Raw genomic sequence first — 21,017 nt, forward strand, 5'->3', positions numbered from 1 at the left:
AAGCAGAATTTATTAAGAAACCCTCTTTGTATAAGTGGACAATGACCCACTGAAATGTAGAGAGAAAATGTTTGTGATTAGCGAAGAAACAAATATCACAAACACTTAAAAAATCAATATAGGAACCCTTAGAATTTTTAAATGTTAATGTGCTCATATGCAGCCCTGCTTAGCAGCAGTTAACTCCAGTTAAACTTCAGGCACAGTAAGCTATGTGTGTTACATCATGAGTCATAACATTTAAGGAACCCCTACAAAACACGAAAATGCCCATTTACAAAATGTAGAGTCATGGATACAAGCTGTATCACCACTATTACGTAGATGTCTCCACTTAAGCTACCTAAATTGTTTTTTAAATTACTATTCTTATCATTAACAATTAATTTGTATGTTTTCAAATCTATTCGTTCCAAGTCTGTCAGGCTCAGTCCTCCGTACTGAAGAAAAAGGCAGCATTGTAATCACTGTAAGACTCAAGCATTGTAATACATAAGGGACTGTTTGTAACTCATGAGGATGGAGAGGGTGGTGCAAAATGGGGAAGCCATGTCAAATAATTTTTTAAGCACTGGGGAGGGACTTGTGTTTTTTATTTTGGCTTAGGAGAGGGACATACAACTTTGAGTGGTTGTGCCACAAATCCCGCTGGTGCATTTGATAGGCATGTTTTCTTTGAATATTGCCAAAATAACACCATTTATCATAGCCAGAAACTGCAAAAACTGAAGTTATCCATAAATTTTTAAATTTACAACAGTCTTTCAACACATTATTTTTTAAAAGGACTTGCATTTTGCTTAAGAAGTTAGCTGTTTATTTTTGTGATTACTCTAAATTCTGTGCTGTTTGCTCATTGCATTGGCTCCATTACCTACATTTGGTGTGAATATTTAAAAAAAAAAAGGTTATTAATGACTGAGATCATGCATTATCTCCCAGTCACTCAGAGAGGCTCAAGGAAAAATATTTGCAGCTCTTGGGAGGGTCAAGATAAAAGAGAAAAAAACCCAAATAAACAATGTCACACCCCAGCCAACCCCCCCTCCACTGTAAAGTACAGTCCCTAAATCGAACTGAAACACACTTTAACATTCAAAGTACTGAATGAATACTTGAATACATACTTGAATAAAATATTTGACGGGATAAAATATTTTTTGAGACCACAGAAAGCAAAGGCATAGCATTAAAACGCCACTAACGTTAATTCGGACAGAAAATTGTCCTCTTGAAGGTTCCGCATGTATCCGTTCCTCCCTCCAGTCACAACAAAGAGACGTCCTCTACGTCACTCATTGACGTCGTGTTGATTTTGAGCGGAGAAATAATTTATTTATAAATTGACGCAAGGGCGCTAAATCTAAAATAAACCGTGAATAAAATGTGAAAATACATTAAATATTTTGGTGAAGCAGCTGCACGCATGAAAGGTTCGATAATATTTGACCTTAACACAATAAACTCGTTACGTTAGCGTCAGGTAACGTTAAATAGAAAATGCAGGGAAAATGACTTGCTAACACTGCCGGGTCGGGCTAGCTACATTTTAGCTAGCTAGCTAACATTAGCACGAGGGTAGTTGTTAGTCCTGGCGTTACCCTGCAAATACTGTTTTTCGTGATTTGTTGTATTTCAGCGCTCTATTTATTGTTGCGATGTGTGGTGTGATATATTCACTTTTTAAGTCCAACAGAGTTGTGAGGGAACTAGTAAGCTAATATTAGCTGGCTAGGTTAAGTAGCACCACATAGCTAACGGTGGGTTGCTTCGTAAGAGCCAAGCTATGATCTGCAGGAACTTAGTTAGCTCCTGTTAGCCGGCTATGTTAGCATTCATAGAAACAGTTTGGCTAACCTCAGGCCATAATATTGTTACGTTTTTTGACTCATAAACCTGACTGTGTGGTTAACGTTACATCGTAGGATTATGGCGCCCCGCTTACAGCTGGAGAAAGCGGCTTGGCGTTGGGTGGAAACGGTGAAACCAGAAGATATCAGGCTGGAGCATATCGAGCTAGCATATCGCGTCAACCTCCCGGCCTGCAAGAGAGGAACCTGCAGGTACAACGTTAATGTTTTGTTTTTTTAACATGAATTTGCTGTTGTGCCAACATATGCTAGTAAAGGCTATCAGTAGCAGATCTTTATTTTGATATTAAAATTGAGGGCTTAAAGGCCAAGTCCGCAGAAGAATGCTAACGTGCATCAAAAGTCGGATTTGATCCCTTGCTAGTGTACAAGCCTCCATAGCATTCCAGTCAGCTCAGTAGACTTTGTATGAAAGGTCATGAAGATCCACCACAATCTTCAGTACCACAAAAAAGCCTTAATGTGTAAGATAGGATGGAAGGCAGTAGGCAATGGGCAACACATTGGGCACTAACTTGCACAGTTGAAATGTTACTGAACTTTATCTTGCTCTGTGGCTCCTCAAGGCTAATTTCACAGGGTGTTTAGCTTTGTATGCGTAACATAATGAATAGGGAGTTTGACATTACCCTTTTCTCCACATAAGAATGAGATGCAGTTAAAGGTAGGTATTGGAACAGTAAAGTGAACAATCATTATTTGCCTTTGCAGGAGGAACTGCAAAGGGAACCCCAACTGCCTTGTTGGTATCGGTGAACAGGCATGGCTTGGGGAGATAGATGAAAATGCTTTCCACAATATTGATGATCCAAATTCAGAGCGTCGGGACAAGGTATTTCTTTAGTAGGCCACACATCCTGCAAATTTTTCCCTCACCTGTCTATTTTCTCAGATCACATATCTGTTGTAGGTGAACTATTGAACTCTGTCCTGGGAAGTTGTCATCATGCCAGAGATGGAGGACAATCTAAAGACACAACTGATCCTCTCTCTATCTCTCTCTGCCTCTCTCTGCCTCTGCCCCTTTCCAGAACACATTTGTTGGCCTGACCAACCTGGGTGCAACATGTTATGTCAACACATTCCTGCAAGTGTGGTTCCACAACCTGGAGCTACGTAGGAGCCTCTATCAGTGCCACAACTCCCGAGCACAGGAACACAATATTGAGTCCGGTATAACTGAAACACTGGGGATTCCTCCTTATGTTTATTTATTTCCTGGTTTAAGTCATAGTGTGTTAGCCTAATTTGCTGTTAGTCCATGTACTTTAAGTAGTGCATGTATTGCCAGCTTCCGCTTTTATCTTCAGGTTTTATTGTCACTATCAGCAACATTTAGGCTTTCTTACCCTGTGCTCAGCACTGACTAGTTTAAAATGTCGACATTAATTCTTAAAGGAAAAGGCTGTTGTAGACATAACATGTATAAACAAGCCAAAGCCATAATTTAAAAACAAAGCTATTTTTTGTATCATGACATTCACAAGATACAAAATCAGGATAATGCAACATTGAAAGTTTTAAGAGCATTATAGTTGGGTCTAAACCCAATTAGAGCAGAAAAGCATAACCCAAACAAATAGAAAATTCATAAGATTGTTTGACATTCTTGCAAAAAAGCAGAAGGCATTCCAACATAGAGCAAATGTCACACTATATGTTATACCCAAATAATAATTTAGCAATATACATTTATATCCATTTTGTTCATTTTGATAATGATTATTTTGTAAATTAATAAATCTTAAATCTAGCCTACTGCCACCTTGATCTAGTTGTGCTTTGTACAAAAAGCCCATCTCTATAAACATTCTAATCCATTCATAAATTCATAATTTGTAAATTTGTTGACAAACAGGCAAACTAAAAGATCCATAATTGCCATCATGTTGATAACAGTGAATTAAACATCATGCTGTTGATGGTTTAATTTGTTTGCACATGGTAACTGGCAAACTTGTTTTTTCTTTTCTCTTTTTTTCCCCCCAAAATATTGTTTTTTAAAATGAGCCCACTAACATATTGGCCTGTGTTCAAGCATTACTGAGGTTAGCATGACACTGCAAACTCTTTTTATGTATGATGAAAGCATCTTAGTCTCTCAGACTGACGACTCTGTCTTTTTCCAGATTACGAGCCTCAGTCTATCTGTGAGCATCTACAGTATCTGTTTGCACTCCTGCAGAACAGCAACAGAAAGTACATCGACCCTTCAGGGCTGGTCAAAGCACTGAGCCTGGACACAGGACAGCAGCAGGTAAATCACTACACGAAACCCGGCAAATCATCCTAACTGTGATTCAGAAATACAGGGCTAGTTTCACAGTTTGGTAAAAGATTACTCTGGATATTTATTTCACTAGTGTCACATTTTCCAGGTTTCTGACCATTGTGAAAATTGCAGTCAGAATTTTCTCTCTCACATCTTAGTAGAACTGTGCATTAAATCACCTTAATACATAAATCGTTGAAAATGGCAGTCTGAAGTTACCAGAGAACATTAAACCAGCTTTGAAGAACTGGTTTTTCAGATAGTCAACTAGATAATTAACGAACTGTTAGTTTCAGGATAACACAGCAGAATGAACGCACAGAACAGGAGTGCCGCCATGTTTATTACTGGTCAGGCTTGGAGGCTTGGTTTCTTTACATTGCATTAAATTCGAACCTTTCATTTTCAGGATGCCCAGGAGTTTTCAAAGCTCTTTTTGTCTCTATTGGAGGACACGCTGTCCAAGCAGAAGAACCCCAACCTGCAGAACGTCATCCAGCGGCAGTTCTGTGGACAGTTCTCCTACGTCACTGTGTAAGACTCAGTACTCAAGCTGACACAAGTTAAGATAGTGAATGAGCGCCATGATAAAGTGTTAGACATTTGAACTCCTCAAAATAGGTATTCACGTGTGCTGCTGTAACCAGAGGCCAAAGTGAGATCAATTTGAATTGAACACATTTCTGAACAAATCACAAAGGATGTGTGTGTGTGATACTTTGGCAGATGAGGAAATGTTATATCCAGCTTTGTTGTGAGGAGTAATTTAGGAAAAGAGAGGTGGTTAGCATGTCCCTTTTGTAGTACATAGGAGATAAAAGGGTAATACTGGCTTGTCAGGAAGGTTAAGGAAACATCTTTCAGGACACTCATCCCACTCGAGAACGTTGTTTCTGAGCATTCTGTTATCGCCCTCCATATTCTTGCCGGGTTTTTCCTGTGATGTCCCATCTACTGTATGACAATGTCTTGTGACTTTGCAGATAATAGTGGGTGTCAACACATCTGTTGCACATGCATAATATGTGCTGGCTTCATTTGAAATTTGTCGTCTTGTTACACTACTTTTCTTTGCTGATGTATAAAAAAAAGGCGTCAGTCTGTCACTGTGACAGCCTCACAAAAATACAAACTGAACCTCAGTGTGAGTGAGCTGTCAGGATTCGGTTCATAACTGGGACAATTGTATAGGTTGGCCTTTCTGTTTTTCACATAAAAGTAAGTAAATGATTCTTTGGATAAAGGACATTTACTATTGGATGTGTTACAAGATCCTTTTAAACTGTGATATATTTAACTTGGACATGTCAGAGAATGCAATTATATGAAATACAGGAATACAGGTGTGGGCTTTTGCTCAGGGAAGGGAGGGAGGGAGAAGTTTTCTTGTTGCTCAGAGAGATTTGCTTTTCTTCCTTCTTAAGGACATTTTTTTCAAAAAGTCACACTGTCTGGTTTTGTAACACTTTTATCAGCTGTGGTGCCAGTCAGAGGTGAAAACAGGTTTAACAGCTATTTATTTAACATTCTTGAGGGAGATGGAAGCTTTGTTGTTTCGTTAATAGAGCAAGTTAGAAACCAGGTATTTTTATAAGGCTTGGCTTATTAAAGGTTAAGATTTTATTGGAGTCACCATTTTGGATTGGCACCAGAATCATACAGAGGCATACAGCGATTTTTTATTTTATTTTATTATTATTTATTTATTTTTGTTAATTTGAAATGATTGTAAGTATTGAATGAAAGTTCAGGAGTCACACATCATATTGAATTGAACTTATTCAACTTGTGAAATTATTAAATTGCTTTTGAAAAAACTCATCATTACGGAAAAAATTACACCATTACTAAAATAATTTGAGCCCATACAAAAAGCCATTTTCTATGCAGTGATGGAATCTGTTATCTTCGTTTGTTTGTTTTCCAGCTGTAACCAGTGTGGACGATCATCTGCACTGCCGTCCCGATTCTACGAGCTGGAGCTGAACATCCAGGGCCACAAGAACCTCACAGAGTGTGTTACAGAGTTCCTCAAGGTATCCCTACATTCAGGCTTCTGTGTGAACTCATGTTAGGGACAGCAATTGTGCTGTGTTCATTTTGATAAGTGGGGAGATCCATTTCATCATAACAGACACACTTAATTTCTAACTGAGTTGCAACAAGGAATAACAAATGTGCATTTCTCCACGTGACGGATTAGGAGAAGGGGGGCAGGACATCAATCTACATCAGGGGTGTCCAAACTTTTTGAATGGGGGTCAGATTAGTTTATGTTAAAATACCAGGGAGCCATCAGCTTCTCGCATGACAGGGGTTATTAATAGATAAATAAAAAATTTACACTTAAATAAGACAAATGCAACAGTTTGATCTTTCAGTGGAACAGTATATAATATTTCACCGCTCCTGAAAATGGTGGCCCTCGCTGTCAACTTTACGCTTTCTTGCTGTGTCCATGTCTGAAACCTAGCAGGAAGTTTCTGCTGTTAGGTACCATTTGTTTGCTTGTTTGACGTCTGTATATGAAAACACACTGGTTCCGCCTGCGTAGTTCTGACTTGTTTCATGTCCATAAACCATATGACAGTCCTGCCATCATGAGGTGAATGAAAAAAATGCAGTGATCTTGATAAACCAAGCATACCACTAAAGTATATTTTAAAAGACAAGCTGCAGGCTGCTTAAAATCAGTCTGCAGGCCACGATTGGCCCCCAGATCGGACTTTAGACGTGTCTGATCAAAGTAAATCTAATGCGTGTATAATAAACAGTGGAGTAAATTCTGTGAAAGAAGAGGTGACAGTGACATGTGCATCATTTTACCCAAAGTCGAACATTTTTCTACACTCGACAACCAGGAAAAAAAATGACAAACATGCAGCGCTCAATGCAGAATAGTCACCCAGTGTCTCATCACGCTGCTGGTGTTTGTAGCATAGTGCAAATACACAGCACTCCCATAGCAAAAATATAGAAAATACGCTGGCCTCAGGAAAAAAGGCTTTGATGGACACAAGCTCTAAACGTGTGTATTTGTGTGTTGTTTTTGCAATGGTAATCCCTTACAGGAGGAGAAGCTGGATGGAGAGAACCGTTACTTCTGTGAGAGCTGTCAGAGTAAACAGAACGCCACCCGTAGGATCAAACTGCACAGCCTTCCTCCAACCCTCAACCTGCAGCTCATGCGCTTTGTCTTTGATAGGTCAGTACTGATTAAGACGTACTTTCAATCCCTCATTAAAGAAATTAAGTTTTTTACACTTTTGTTATTGTTATTCATTACAATACACACAATTGCACGCCCAGGACTTAAAGACATGCATGCATGCATGCAGAGAACCTAAACTTAAAATGGCCACTCTCCCGTTACCAAGTCCCCATGGACTGAGCTACTGCCACCCCACTACTGATACCGTCAGTCTTTACTTTCTACAGGTATGAGAGGAAACGTTTACTGAACCATGTTGTCTTCCCCAGACAAACAGGCCACAAGAAGAAGCTCAACACCTTCATCAGTTTTCCAGAGCAGCTGGACATGGGGCCTTTCTTGGAAGGAAAACCAGGTATTAGCACTACGAATCTCTGTGACACACAGACACATACATTCTGCACTTTCCCTTAACAATAAATGCATACTGAGATGTGTCAGCTACACAGAAGAAATAAAATACATACACTACTCTTATCTCTCTTTTAAACAAAGAACTAAGACCTAGTCCTTTGAATTTAGAAGAGTTGATGACTTCTTGAAAAGTAAACGTGTTGATTTGTGCGTCTTTGGACGGACTGTTTCTCCAGACCAGAAGTGTGTTTATGAACTGAGTGCTGTGCTGATCCATCGGGGCATCAGTGCCTACTCAGGCCACTACATCGCCCACGTGAAGGATGCTCGTACCGGCGACTGGTACAAATTCAATGATGAGGAAATTGAGAAGATGGAAGGCAAGAAGCTGCAGCTTGGCATTGAGGAAGACATTGGTGAGTAGTACTAAATGGGCACTGTAAGGTTCCATCTTCCTAAAATCCTTAGTTACCCAAATGTAGTGTTATGTTGTAGGAGTCTTATTGTTATGCAGTATTATTCTTTATGTAAAATAATGTTCTTTAATGTTAGAGAAACTGCAGTTAAAAAGTTGATTTGTTGAAAATGGATAGTCACCATGATAAGGTGCTTTGGCAAAATAAAGAGTTACGAGTTAAAGAATCATACCTTTTACCCTCCTGAGGGTCATATCTGTAAATATATATATACTTTCTCCTTCCTTTTTGGTCTTCTTGGTCTCTAGCTGAGACAGTGAAGTCCCAGGCACGAAAGCCAAAGTGCAGTAAAGGCTACCACTGCTCCAGAAATGCCTACATGCTGGTGTATAAGGTCCAGGAAGAGGAGGACTCAGATCCCACCAGGACCAACGTCGAGGTGCCAGGTGGGAAGTAGAATTTTATGTAATCTACCGTTTAGCATGTTTGTGTGTAATGTGTCCCTATTCTCTGATGCAAACAAAGATGACAGCCAGACAAGGAGGCAGCGATCATTTCTGTTTTCTGTCTTTGTTTGCGTCAAGGAATTAAGACGTCTAGAGAAATGTTGTTTATTGTTAAGAATACAGATTGCAGCCTGCTCCATGTCGCCTTGTCTTATGGTTTCTTTTACCTCTGTCCTGACTCCCAGCCTTCCTTCAGAGGTTGGTGGACCAAGACAACCATAAATTTGAGGAGTGGTGCAGTGAGATGGCCGACATGAGAAAACAGAGTGTGGATAAGGGCAAAGCCAAGCATGAGGAGGTGAAGGAGCTCTACGAGCTTTTACCCGCAAGAGACGGTCGGTAAAAACATTCCCTAATCTCACTCACAGTTTACTTAACAGAAACACTTATGAGAGTGTACATGTTTGTTGTTGTTTTTTTCCCCAGTTAAAACAGGCGAAAATACAGACAGTGTAATAAAGGGACAGTCAGGGTTATTTGGGGTATTGCTTAACTTGTGCAGCAGCTCCCCTCTCTGTAGTAATACTGTAAATACAACACAACACCCTACTGAACCAGGACAATTTGGGATTTTTGCCAAAAGCAAATACTGTGTTTTGATGTTATGTATTAGACTGAGGAGTTACAAAAACGTCAGGTGTTAATCAGAAATTAGTAGATGCATTTCCATACAATATCCATGCTTCACGTGTTTATATATAGATATGTTAGAGATAATATATCACAGAATGAGCCTGGATTTAATCAATCAAAATCAGAGGTCATGAGTCTCTTTGTTTGATGTGTTTCTCTGCTTTCCCTCGTCAGGTGAGCCATATGAGTTTATCCCACTGGACTGGTTGAAGAAGTGGCTAGAAGACTCCACCGCCACAAAAGAGATTGACAACTCCCTCTTCCTTTGTTCTCACGGCAAACTGCACCCAGACAAGGTGGGAGACTCCAAGAGGGTTTCCCTGCAAGCTGCTCAGCTCCTGTACGAGCGCTACAGTGGAGGGCCGAGACTGGACGGTCAGTCATACAGACCGTGGTGTGGTCTCTTCTTTAATCTGCAAAACTGAAAGTTTTACTGCTTCCAGTTCAGTAGTTACACAGAAGTAGGAATCACACTGATCACTATTTTAAAACTTTCTGGAAATCATCACACCAAATCTGTACACGTGTAATCAACTTTGCGTAGCTTTAAGCATCTTCATAGTTGTATGAAGTATGCTTGAGGCCTCAAGAGTGAGCCTGAGTGGTAGCACTTTGCATGTTTTGAAATGTTGAATGAAACACTTCGCTTGCACTTGAAGGCTTTACTGTTGGACATAAATGACATCAGAGTAAAAATGCCGCGCACAGCCTATCTGATTCTTTTATTAGAGCCTTCAAAATTAATTAAATCACTGAAAAAAAACATCTTCATCATCTTCTGATAACAGTGAAGTCCTGGGGTTTTTGTTTTAGAATTTGAGCATATTTGCACAGTCGGGTGGATTATGTGTGCAGGCCACTCATTATAACTCAATAAAAAAATTGGCTGATAATTTATGCAAGTGATAATGGAATAGAAGCAACAGACACAACAAATTGAAGTGGTTCGTTGAAAAGCATCACGATTGGTAAAATTCTAAACTAATCAGTTACTGACAAATCATTATCATCACTAGTTGACTTAAAAGCAGTGGTTGAATTTGCCCTCATGTATTTCTGTACTCTTGAGAAATACTCTTGTTGGCAGTCAGATTAATAACTTTGCACTCAAAGCATATCTCAGTCCCTAGAAATGTCTCTAATCCTGACTGCTATGGACACCACAGTGTTTGTCACCTGCATTTTTACATATCCCACTTATGTGTTTGTTCAGCCTCCTCTCTGTGTAGAGAGTGTGTCAGCCAGCGATGCAGAGTGCTGCGGCTGAAGAACCAGCTCAATGAAGACTACAAGGAAGTCACCAACCTGGTCAAACGCACTATCAGGTAAACACACTCAGGAAAAGTTAGGTTAATGAAGTCAAGTTTGGTTTATACTTCTCTTTTTTTTACTTTAATATGTATGTAAGTTGAATATTAAATACTATTTTTCTTTTTTTTTTTGCATAATCGAGCCCGTTCACAGCCCATCCTCACCTACTTACCTAAACTTTTATGAATTTTCCTCCCTGAAGCCTAAAAGCTACCTCATTAGGTAGATCATCTGATTATAAAAATATTTGAAGTCAAAGTGATTTAACTGCAGAATATATCAGTGAATTTGAAACAAACAAACAAAAAGAAAAACATCAGTCAGCTCAGCAGATGTGAGTGGATGTTTATCAGTAGCGGTGGCAAGTCTTCACGGTGGTGGCAACAGACTTGGTCGCTAAGAAAGGTACCACTTTGGCAATCTGGCAGTAAAGAGTGTGAGTAAAAAAAATAATAAATCAGAATTTGTACTTCTTAAGCATGCAATGAATGCCATTTGCACTACCACAAACTCATGCCCTGGTGTTAGTGGAGAAGGGGTGGGGTGGAGACTGTTAGATCACAATGTTGGCCTCTGTGGTTGGTGACTGTCAGCCAACCCTAACAGCAATTTAACTTGTCGGTCTCTTGTCTGAACAAGCCCCTGATCACCTATATGTAAAACTCATGCCAGCAACCTCTCTGCTGTGCTCTCTCTCTCCCTCCCTCCCCACACACATCCACCAGGTGCCAAATATCGAGGTCAATAAACATCTGAATGACAAACAGCCATCACTGTAACAGACAAATGAAGCCAACAATGTTACATATTCAGTGTCTGAAAAGGGCTTAAGATTCCATTTTCTTGTGTTGTTGCAGTTGACAAAACATAATACAGCAAAGAGAAAATTGGTCAAGATAATATATCTAAATGAATGAGGGGTCTTTCAGAACCAGTGTAATTCTTCCAATACAAAGTTGCTATCAAATGTAATCATAAGTGTGTGTGTGTGTGTGTGTGTGTGTGTGTGTGTGTGTGTGTCAGTGGTGAGGGCTGCTGGGTGGGCAAAGCTTCTCTGCGTAGCTGGAGGCAGTTGGCTTTAGAACAGCTGGAGGAGGACGAACACGAAACCAAACATAGCAATGGCCAGACCAATGGACAGGGACCACACAACAACAGCAAAGGTAGGAGTAATGGAAGGGATTTTGTTTTTCCTTCTGGGTCTATTTTGGAGTTTATTTTTTCAATCTGTCAACCAAGCTGGAAACAGGAAATTATGTCACATTGTGTACATTTTCATTGAAAATGTAATACATTTAGTTTTGCTGTCCAGTAGTTGTTAAGATATTTCAGTCTGGACCAAAGGGGTAGACCATCTTACTGACATTACCATCTCTTAAGCCATGCTGCTAGCACATCTAAAATGTGTTTGAAATCTATGTTTTAAAAAGACATGGAGACACTGGCTGATGCACATCCACTGAGTTAATCAGTTTGCTGTCTTTGAATTTTAGTATTAAATTTAACGAACATCTCTGGATTGTGAATCTTAACATTCTTTGTGACTCATTCGATCGTAGAGTTCGGCCCAGAGCTCTCAGAGGGCAACGATGAAGAGATGAAGACATTCAATGAAGACATTGTCTGCAGTCATGGTACTGTCCCATCATCAGCATCTAGAATGATATAACAAAAATACTTTTAACAAGGTCATTGTAGAATTTTGAAACAAAAAAAAATGTTTTCATTGCTATTACATGCACAGTGTAGTTTAATCTCTATGTATGGGTGTTCCTCCTGTAGGGGGTCTGAGTATTTTGGAGACTGAACGGAAGCTGGTATCCACTGAAGTTTGGACCAAGCTGAGGGAATACTTCCCCAAAGCCCCAGAATTCACCCAAAACCAACAGCCCTGTCAGCAGTGCCTGGTGAGTATTTTCTCTTATCTTGCATTTAAATTAAAGTGTAAAGGTGGATTTACTCACAGTGTACAGCCATCCAGCAATAGTTGCCTCTGGTGTAGTTGACCTATAGCATAGGCTCACATTTAACCACTTTATAGTACCATCGCTAGACACTACATGGACACTTAAAGGCTGTATCCTTCTTTAGTTATATTCCCCAGAGTAATTTTGTTTACAATCTCTGATTCACATTGTGCAACGGCAACAGTTTATATTCTTCGATTCATTGTGTGTTGGTGATGGCAGAAGGTTTGCAGTGGAGATGGCTCTGCTAGATGTGTGTTATTGATTGATTGTCAACAATCTCAACCAGCATCAAAAACAAGCTGACCGATCACAGTTCCTGTGGTCTCCATGTATCACCTCATGTGTGGTTACGTTACATTTTCGGGGAGGTGTATTTTAGTTGCGACAGCTGTGCGCATAGGCTCTGTTGATACATTTACCATTTACATGAAACTAAAACAACCTAAACTAATGAAAGCAATAGTCTGACAGCAGCAGGCACACAGAGTAATGAGTCATGGCAACCACAGTTGGTGGATGTGTAATAACAGAGTGAACCATTGGGATAGTTGTGGAGTTACAACTGTTTTTTCTCGTGTCTCCAGACATTAGAGCAGGAAGAAAAGGACAATGAGGCAGTGAGTAAGATGATGGCCCTGGACCAGAAGAACCAACTGCTCAATCTCTTCAATGAGAAGAACCGACCGACACTCAACAAGTGGCCTCAGGTAGACACAAAGTGAAGTACCAAACTTTCAGTCTGCCAGAGTCATGTAACCGTGTCACACCAATACAGTTAAAGAGGCTAAATGCCCTGCAAAGAATAGAGCAGAAGAGGTCCATACATTTATAAGACTAGGACACACACACACACACGCACACACACACACACAGTCCAACATGAATTATACTGCAACAGCATTAATTAAAATTAAACAAATATGATAGATTAAAATAATCTATGATTCAGGTAAATACAGGTCATCATCTCTTGTTTTTCTCACCAGGGCACAGATGTACTCTACATAGTCCCTCTGTTTTTTGTGGATGAGTGGAGAAAATTCATCAGGTATGTTTGATTCAAGAAATAAGTGAAATGAACACAATAATATTACTGTGTTAACTGTCACATTGTCAAAATTAAATTTACTGTATGCACCCAAGAACAGGGTCAGCCTTTCTACAAAAGGAGCTAGTATTAAGATGTGTTTGGCATGAATATCAGATGTGTGTCACTAGTAATGACTAAAACCAGTGTAATTTATTCAGTTTGCATTAAAGATATACTAGGATTTTCTATTAAAAAAAAAAAAAAGTAACAATACATAGGCTTATACAGACGTAATCCCTCTCAATTATCACTAAGCATAGAGGTGTGTGGCAGTGTATTTTTCTGCAGAGGCTCTGCTCTCCCCTCTATCTTTCTTATTTTCCTCTAATTTTCTGTGCTCGGGACGTTTGTCAGCGTGTACCCTCACAGCACTTGGGTGAAGTCAGAGCTTATAAAAAAGGAAGCTGACTGTAAGCACCAGGCATCCAAGAGACACAGCACCAAAGAAAATGCACTGAAAAAACATTAGTTACTGTTTTGAAAACACTAACTAACAATCTTGCATAGTATAATTTTAAGGGCCCAGACACACCAAACTGGCATTAAAAAACTAGCAGCGACGAAAGCAGACGGTTGCATTGCCAAACGTTGCCTATGTCTTGGCCAAAAAGTTGCACGTGAACACACCGCAAAGACTACCGAAGGCCAAGCAACACATATGTTTTGCACCTGTGTGAGAAGAAATAACTCTCCACACCTGTAGACAGCAGTAATCTGTGTTTGTCGTTCAAAAAGGGAAACCAGAATGCTGTCACGATGCTAGTTAGCCAGTTGGCACATTAACAACACAACTTAATGTTGAAAGAACAGAGCATATTAACTGTGCGCCAGTGAACAATAACACAAACCATCAAGAAACATTTCAGCTTCAGAGCTCAATGGTTTAAGAAAAATAATCTTACCTTATGTAACAAGTTTTTTTGGTCTCACTCCCTCTTTAGCTTTTTGGTTACGTTCCTCACTTCTGTTTCTCTTCTCATGCGTTGAGCTGAACTGCCAATCAGAGTGATTTCATTCACCGATGGGCTTCGGCGTCTCTAAAAAGCGATTTAACATGCTGAATCGGCTGAAAGAAAGTTGACAAGGGCCAGTGCTCACTGACGACCCAACTTTGACTGAGGGCTGACCATCCGTGTGGTGTGTGAGGGCCTTAAGGATGACTCATTCCGTTTCTGAGTCGGACTGTCCCCAATGATGTTAGATATGACTGGCAGTAAAACTGCATATTATCCTTCCGTATGCTAACTTTTCTCCTTTCGGTGTTTGCATTTTGCAGGAGGCCCACTAAATCCTCTCCAGTGTCAAATGTTGGAAACACTCTGCTGCTCTGTCCCCACGGAGGCTTCATGTTCACCTACGACTCCCTCATCAACGGAGATGCACAACAGTGAGCTCTGCTTATTTAACTCACTAATAGTTGTTTCTCACTTACAAAAAAATAACCCAAAACATTTTGATAAGTTGTGTTTTGAAGACAATTGCACTTCTGGCAGTATAAAAAAAAGAATAACTGGAACAGCAGTTAAACTTCACAGTCCATTATAACTCATACTAATAACAAACCCTAAACTCAGTGAGGCCCCGCTGTGTGCTCAGGCTTTATGCATGCACTGAACTGATGTGTTACTGAGTGGACGCTTCTGTGGTCTCATGTTGTGCTGTTTGTCCTGCACAGTGTAGCTCTGCTCTGGCCCAGCGAATGGGAAGTGATCAGCAGACTCTTCATTGTGGACCAGCCAATCTCCATCCACTGCTTCAAAGAGACCACACCAAGTGGTCCCACCACTCAATACACCACTCAGCCTGGTAAGAGTGTAGACTTTGACAAAATGCTGAACCTCACATATTGATGGCTCACTTTTAAAATGTTTATTCGAACACACTTTTTTCATATAGTTGAAGTAATAATCAAAAGCTTTACTTGGATATCAAACACTCACTGCCTGTAAGCTTCAAACTTGGATGAAGTGAATAATGCACTTTGTGACACTCACAGTTTGACATTTTGGGTGTAGTGTTGCTTTAACCTTTTTTGGCTTCTCAGCATCCTCTATGTATTTGATATTGATGTGGGTGTGTATATGTGCTCAGATCTCTGTTGGGACTGCAGAGAGAGCTTCCTTTTCCAGCAACAGAGGGACCTCAGAGAGTATACCCAAGCAACCATCTACATCCGGAAAGTCATTGAAGACAAGAGGGTATGAACAAAAGGACATTTTAGGTCATCCAAACAGTTGAAAACTCTGTTTTTTCACATCATTTCTAAAATGAGATCCATAGAGTTTCAAATGATGCAGTTTATTGTCGTCCTCTGCATAGATGATAAAGGAGGCGGCTCCAGAAATGAACGCCAGCAGCTCTGAGGCAGAGGAGGAGAAGGAAGAACATCCAAAGGTAGACGGTGAGAAAGACCCAGACTTCAGCCAGGTAAGTCTGTTACCACATTAAAGCTACAGTAACGGTTAATAAGGCAGCCAAATCAGACTCAGCAGTGCACAGGCTTAAGGGACTGTCCATCACCAACTGTCTGTGATTGGTGTAAAAAATCACAAGACTGGTTGTGTTGCTTTGCGAAAAAAATCTATTTTTATTTCTTGTTAATCTCCTTATTTTACATTATTTTTTAGCTGTAGACAGAGACAGCTTAAACCATCTATTTGTTTCATCTTTCTGCTATTTCACTGTAGCTATTGTCTGTTCTCTCACCACAATTTCTGGTTTCCTTTGGTTATATCCATGTGCCTCGTGTGCAATATGAATAAATGAAGAAAAAAAAACATGTAATAACCAGAAGGGCACTCAGAAAGCGCAGATCTCAGCCAAGGTCAGATGCTCTGTCCTGCAATGTTAAAGAAACGTGAAAGTAAAAAAATAATTTGTGTATCTGCCCCATGATTCAGATCTGCTCCAAAATGTAATGGGTTCTTCCTTGGCCCATGCTACACCCTTCTAACAAGTTCAATGAAACGGAACTGTGGTTTTTCCGTAATCAAGCTGACACAAACCAAACCAACAACAGAACCTCCTTGGCAGAGGTAATATTACAAGTAGCATGAGGAGTATCAGTTGTCCTGTAACAGTTGGGAGTAACAGCTGACAGTAAAAGCAGTTGAAGCAATAAAAGTAGCAGTACACACAGATTAAATGGACTGGGTGGACTTGCACTTGTATGGCACCTTTCTAGGCGTACGACTACTCAAAGCGCTTTCACACTACTTGTCTCATTCAGGCCTACTCACACACATTCATACACTAGTAGCTCAGGCTAACATACAAGGGACCAACTGCCACTCAGTTCTTACGCTTTAACACGTAGTCACACACTGATGGCAGAGCCTCGGGAGCAATTTGGGGTTCAGTATCTTGCCCAAAGATACTTTGACATGCAAACTGGAGGAGCCAGGGATCGAACGATCTTTCAATTAGTGGACACCCCACTTCTTGAGCCACAGCCGCCACACTACTTCCTATTTTAATGTTTGATCATTTTTGGTTTTATCTAAAACTTCTTTTTTGGGACCGTCTTGAGAGTGAATTGATGTTGGTGAGTCATTGTCAGCCATAATATAGCTAATAATCACATTACTTTCTTTCAGTCACAAGATGGTGCAAAGCGGTTAAAGTTGAGTGAGAGCAGCACAGCATCTGCAGCTGCAGCCCCTGTGACCAACACGACCAAACTAGGTGGAATCAGGAGAAGCACCCGGCACAGGAAACTCAGAGGAGAGAAAGCACTCATCGTTTCAGCTAATCAGACACTAAAAGAGCTGAAAATACAGGTGACTGGATAGAGGACCAGATTGCTGACGCATTTAAAATGAACATGAAATATAAGTGGTTTATGACACCTTGAGGATGGATAAGTGCAGTTTATTCATATACACTATTTTTCACAGACTCAGTAATTTTACACAGGTATCTGAACTGATAGTAATGAAATATTGTAAAAGAGGTATTGTGATGACTGCACTGTAGAGGTGATGATTGATCTGTATTCACAAAACTGACTTTGCTGTGCTCCTGACCCTGTAGATTATGCACGCCTTCTCTGTGGCTCCGTTTGACCAGAACCTCTCCATTGATGGAAAAAGTCTGACAGACGACTCGGCCACACTGGGTAGTCTGGGCGTCATTCCTGAAAGCATCATCTGTCTAAGGGTACTCCCTACTTAATTGTTTACATGGAAATCTTAACCACTGCAGCTTTAATCTTGATGGTGATTACATACATTTCCTTTTCCAAAACACTGATTCCATTGTTTTCTTACAGGCTGATGAGCCAATAGCAGATTATGCTGCAATGGATGATGTCTATCAGGGTAAATACTGTTATCTTCACTTCCACCATGTTACATTTACTTTGTTTTTAAAAAAAAAACAAAAAAACTCCAAGTTATAATAATACTGCTCTCATCTGCCTCCCTCACAGTGAGAATGCCTGAAGAGGGATTTAAAGGTGAGCATGCTTTTTTCTTCATATGCTTTTAAATGTTTGTTTTCTTTCTTTCATGCAGTAGGAAGATAACATCTCTGTTATCAACACTGATGCATTAAAGCTGAGTGGGGCGACCCTGATAATCAGACTGAATTGTCATTATTATTCTATTTGGATTACTGAAAAAGCATCTCAGATGTGGGCTTTGATCTAACAATCTTAGAGATCCATATGACCTTATTTTTAGAGCTCCAGTAAGCCAAATATTTTTGAAGACCGTCTGTACAGATGAGTTTTGATAACACACCCCCTGAAAGTTGACCAAGTGCTTGCTTAGGTTGCACTAACAGGTTTCACACCTGGTCTTAAGTCGATCATAAGTTGGCGTACTAAAGCCCAGTTCAGACCAAAGATTCCCAGTGAGACAAAATCATTTTAGAACATTGCAAAGAAAAGTTGTAGCGGTGTGAACTGGCCGCTCTGAGCTCAACTCAAGCTGGTTGCAACTCAGCTGGTCAAATCGCCAGCAGCTGGTTGTAGAACATAAAACATGTCACCTGTTTCTACAGCCAATCAGCTTGTAGTGAAGTCCACTGGTCAAGTCAAAATGACCGCAGACGGTATGTTTGCTTGCTGTGGTGGGTGCTCCGTCCCCGCCGAGCTCTATTTCCGTCCTCACGATGTGCTGGTACCAGATGTTGGGCCACTTCTGCTCATCGCTGTATGTGCTTGCGCTGGTTGTTTGTATTATTAAACGGCAATGGACCAGGCAGTCCATTTGATGTTCGCTTTGTTTATGTTTTTGCCGTTTCATCACAACTACAAATGCAACTGAGAAGTACATAAAGTTGTTGCATAGAGGTGATACACTGTCTTATCTAGTTGCATTGGTGTGAACCGGCAGGTTTTCAGAACATTGCAGAATGGAGCATTGCAAGTAGTTGCCTGTTTCAGCTCATCTCGTCGAGAATCTTTGGTCTTAACTGGGCTTAAGTCCAGTCTCGTAGTTACACTGTTCGCACCATCAACGCTTAAATCGTGCGCCTAGTCAGGAGCAGATGTAAAGTCAAAATCTCAGGCTTTTCTATATGTCAGCGGCCTGATGCAAAACATAAGAGCCCCAAACTTTGAACATAACCCACATTAGCTTACCTACTTAATTCTCTTATTTATTTAGCCAACTTACAAACATGACCACACGTCCTTCAAACAAACATTCACCGGTGAATAGTGCACTGCTAATGTCAGTCATCAAGCTAGATAGCCACCTAATTAGCTGGCTAGCTGCAGCAGCATAAACTCACCTGCAAATGTTAGTTTATCCTGCTGCTTAATGTGCTGTTCAGAACCACTGCTAACAACACACTGTCAGCCAGGTGAATTGTAAGATATGACTGAGTTTGTTTACTTTTTCTGTCCTTTCACATTACCTGTAGAGCTGGTCAAACACAGACAGCATCTCATGTACAGCTCAATTAATCTTACTATCTCAATATCTGTAAAATTTCCTTTTCTTTTTCACTGATTTTCAGTAATAATATTGCTGCAAATCATAAATGATTAGCTACACATTACCAGGACAACGGGAGAATGTAAACAATGTATTCTAGTAACACGTGCTATAGTCATTGTCGCTTGCATATTCACATAAATGGGCATTATTAAAACCAGGCGTCGGCTTAAGTTTGGTTGGTGCGACCAACGTAAAGTCCATTCTTAAGACTGGTCTTAACAGAGGCCGACTTAGCAGCTGGGACCAGTTAGGTTCAGTGGAGACCAGTAAGTGCGACCAGCTCAAGATAATTCATTATCAGATTATTTAGTAAATTAAATCAGAATTTTGTCAATTTTATACTGTATTGAGTGGCCAACTCTTTTCAATTAGATTTTAATTTTTTTTAAATTCTTGACAGTGTGTTTTGGTTCTGCTTCAATTTCTTACTAATAATTTCTTTCCCTCTCTGCAGGCACTGGGCTTCTCGGGCACTGAGGAAAGCTGTGCTGTAGCTATGCTTGAATTGGACGGATGACAGTTGGACATTTTTAAAGGAGAAAAAAAGCTTGAATTTGTCAAGTGTCCATATATAAATAAGTGCTTTAATTTGTTTTTTTACGTTTTGAGTAGGCTTTCTTTAATAAACTGTGACCATGTTGCAAAGCCGCTGTTTTTCTCTACATAAGGTTAGCTGGCCTTTGATATTTAAATTCCTAATCATTCTGAAGGACTGTGTGCTTCTACCTGACAAATAGAATCTGGTTGAGGAAGCTCAATGGAGCGTTCTACTGTTACTCAAGAAAATGGGCTTTGTTTATGACTGTTTAACTTATGGCAGAAGAAAAAATTAAGATAATGTTCTTTCTTTCCATTACGTGGAAGCTTGTGTCCTCACTGCAGAGTTTTCAGGTTTGTCAAAAGAATGCACGAGTAACTGTTAAGTATTACAAATATAACTGCTCTTAAATGTTAGAACATTTATTACCTCTACAGCAAATCTATATCCATATACTCCATGTGGCATTTAGAGATACATAGCTACACGGTATGTATAGAGGCCGATTCCTGCAGAAGTTTCAGCAGTGCAAACCCTCGAGAGCTCGAAGTGAGAAACAGAATGCAAGCAGTGATATGTCCTGTTCTTTTCACTGTTATTTCTTATGGACAATAAAGTTATTTTCAAAGCACCCTGTCCTCATACTTGTGATTATTCCATGAAAAATTGCAAAACAGAATGTAGTGTTACTCGGGCATTAGGATTATGGCCAATACCTTCTACAACATCCACACCTATTGAAAATGATAAAGTACTTAAGTAGTGTCGTCAGATTGTAACTGGAAAGGTAACTGGTATTTTCCAGCCTGGACCCTGTTCACCCTTTATCTGTGTGTGTTTCATTTATAATTGGAGACAACAGTTTTAATGCCTCAACACTGGCGACTGCCATGACTG

The 21,017-nt window shown here is 40.0% G+C and overlaps 2 protein-coding genes across 6 annotated transcripts in view; one reads left to right on the top strand and one right to left on the bottom strand.

Annotated features, from left to right (window-relative positions):
* Positions 1 to 1,290, bottom strand: part of camk1ga (calcium/calmodulin-dependent protein kinase IGa) — a 25,256-nt gene extending 23,966 nt beyond the window's left edge. The window contains exon 1 of one of the 2 annotated variants that reach the window (XM_050039344.1): positions 1,206 to 1,290. The gene's annotated coding sequence lies outside the window, so the exon portion shown is untranslated. Of the gene's footprint in view, positions 1 to 1,127 lie in introns of both variants that reach the window. The other variant, XM_050039343.1, reaches the window with a different exon arrangement.
* usp48 (ubiquitin specific peptidase 48) lies at positions 1,276 to 20,751 on the top strand. Of its 4 annotated transcripts, XM_050039326.1 has the most exons (28): positions 1,276 to 1,433; positions 1,926 to 2,063; positions 2,583 to 2,703; positions 2,903 to 3,044; positions 4,001 to 4,128; positions 4,553 to 4,677; positions 6,071 to 6,179; positions 7,215 to 7,348; positions 7,624 to 7,709; positions 7,945 to 8,124; positions 8,433 to 8,570; positions 8,816 to 8,965; positions 9,438 to 9,638; positions 10,477 to 10,588; positions 11,598 to 11,737; positions 12,134 to 12,208; positions 12,357 to 12,481; positions 13,129 to 13,251; positions 13,531 to 13,592; positions 14,911 to 15,021; positions 15,310 to 15,440; positions 15,726 to 15,832; positions 15,954 to 16,061; positions 17,231 to 17,413; positions 17,667 to 17,792; positions 17,905 to 17,953; positions 18,064 to 18,090; positions 20,037 to 20,751. In XM_050039326.1, the coding sequence occupies exons 2-28, from the start codon at positions 1,930 to 1,932 to the stop codon at positions 20,057 to 20,059; spliced, it is 3,150 nt and encodes a 1,049-aa protein (XP_049895283.1). In that variant the 5' UTR covers positions 1,276 to 1,433; positions 1,926 to 1,929; the 3' UTR covers positions 20,060 to 20,751. The 4 variants fall into 4 exon arrangements, 3 of the variants coding, with proteins under 3 accessions (XP_049895283.1, XP_049895286.1, XP_049895284.1); XM_050039327.1 differs by lacking the exon at positions 1,276 to 1,433 and having other exon boundaries at positions 1,520 to 2,063; XR_007569532.1 differs by lacking the exons at positions 17,231 to 17,413; positions 17,667 to 17,792; positions 17,905 to 17,953; positions 18,064 to 18,090; positions 20,037 to 20,751 and having other exon boundaries at positions 15,315 to 15,440; positions 15,954 to 15,986.
* The last annotated feature ends 266 nt before the right edge of the window (positions 20,752 to 21,017 follow it).

The sequence above is a fragment of the Epinephelus moara genome, chromosome 24, assembly GCF_006386435.1.
Source record: "Epinephelus moara isolate mb chromosome 24, YSFRI_EMoa_1.0, whole genome shotgun sequence".
In the NCBI taxonomy this organism is placed as follows: Eukaryota; Metazoa; Chordata; class Actinopteri; order Perciformes; family Serranidae; genus Epinephelus; species Epinephelus moara.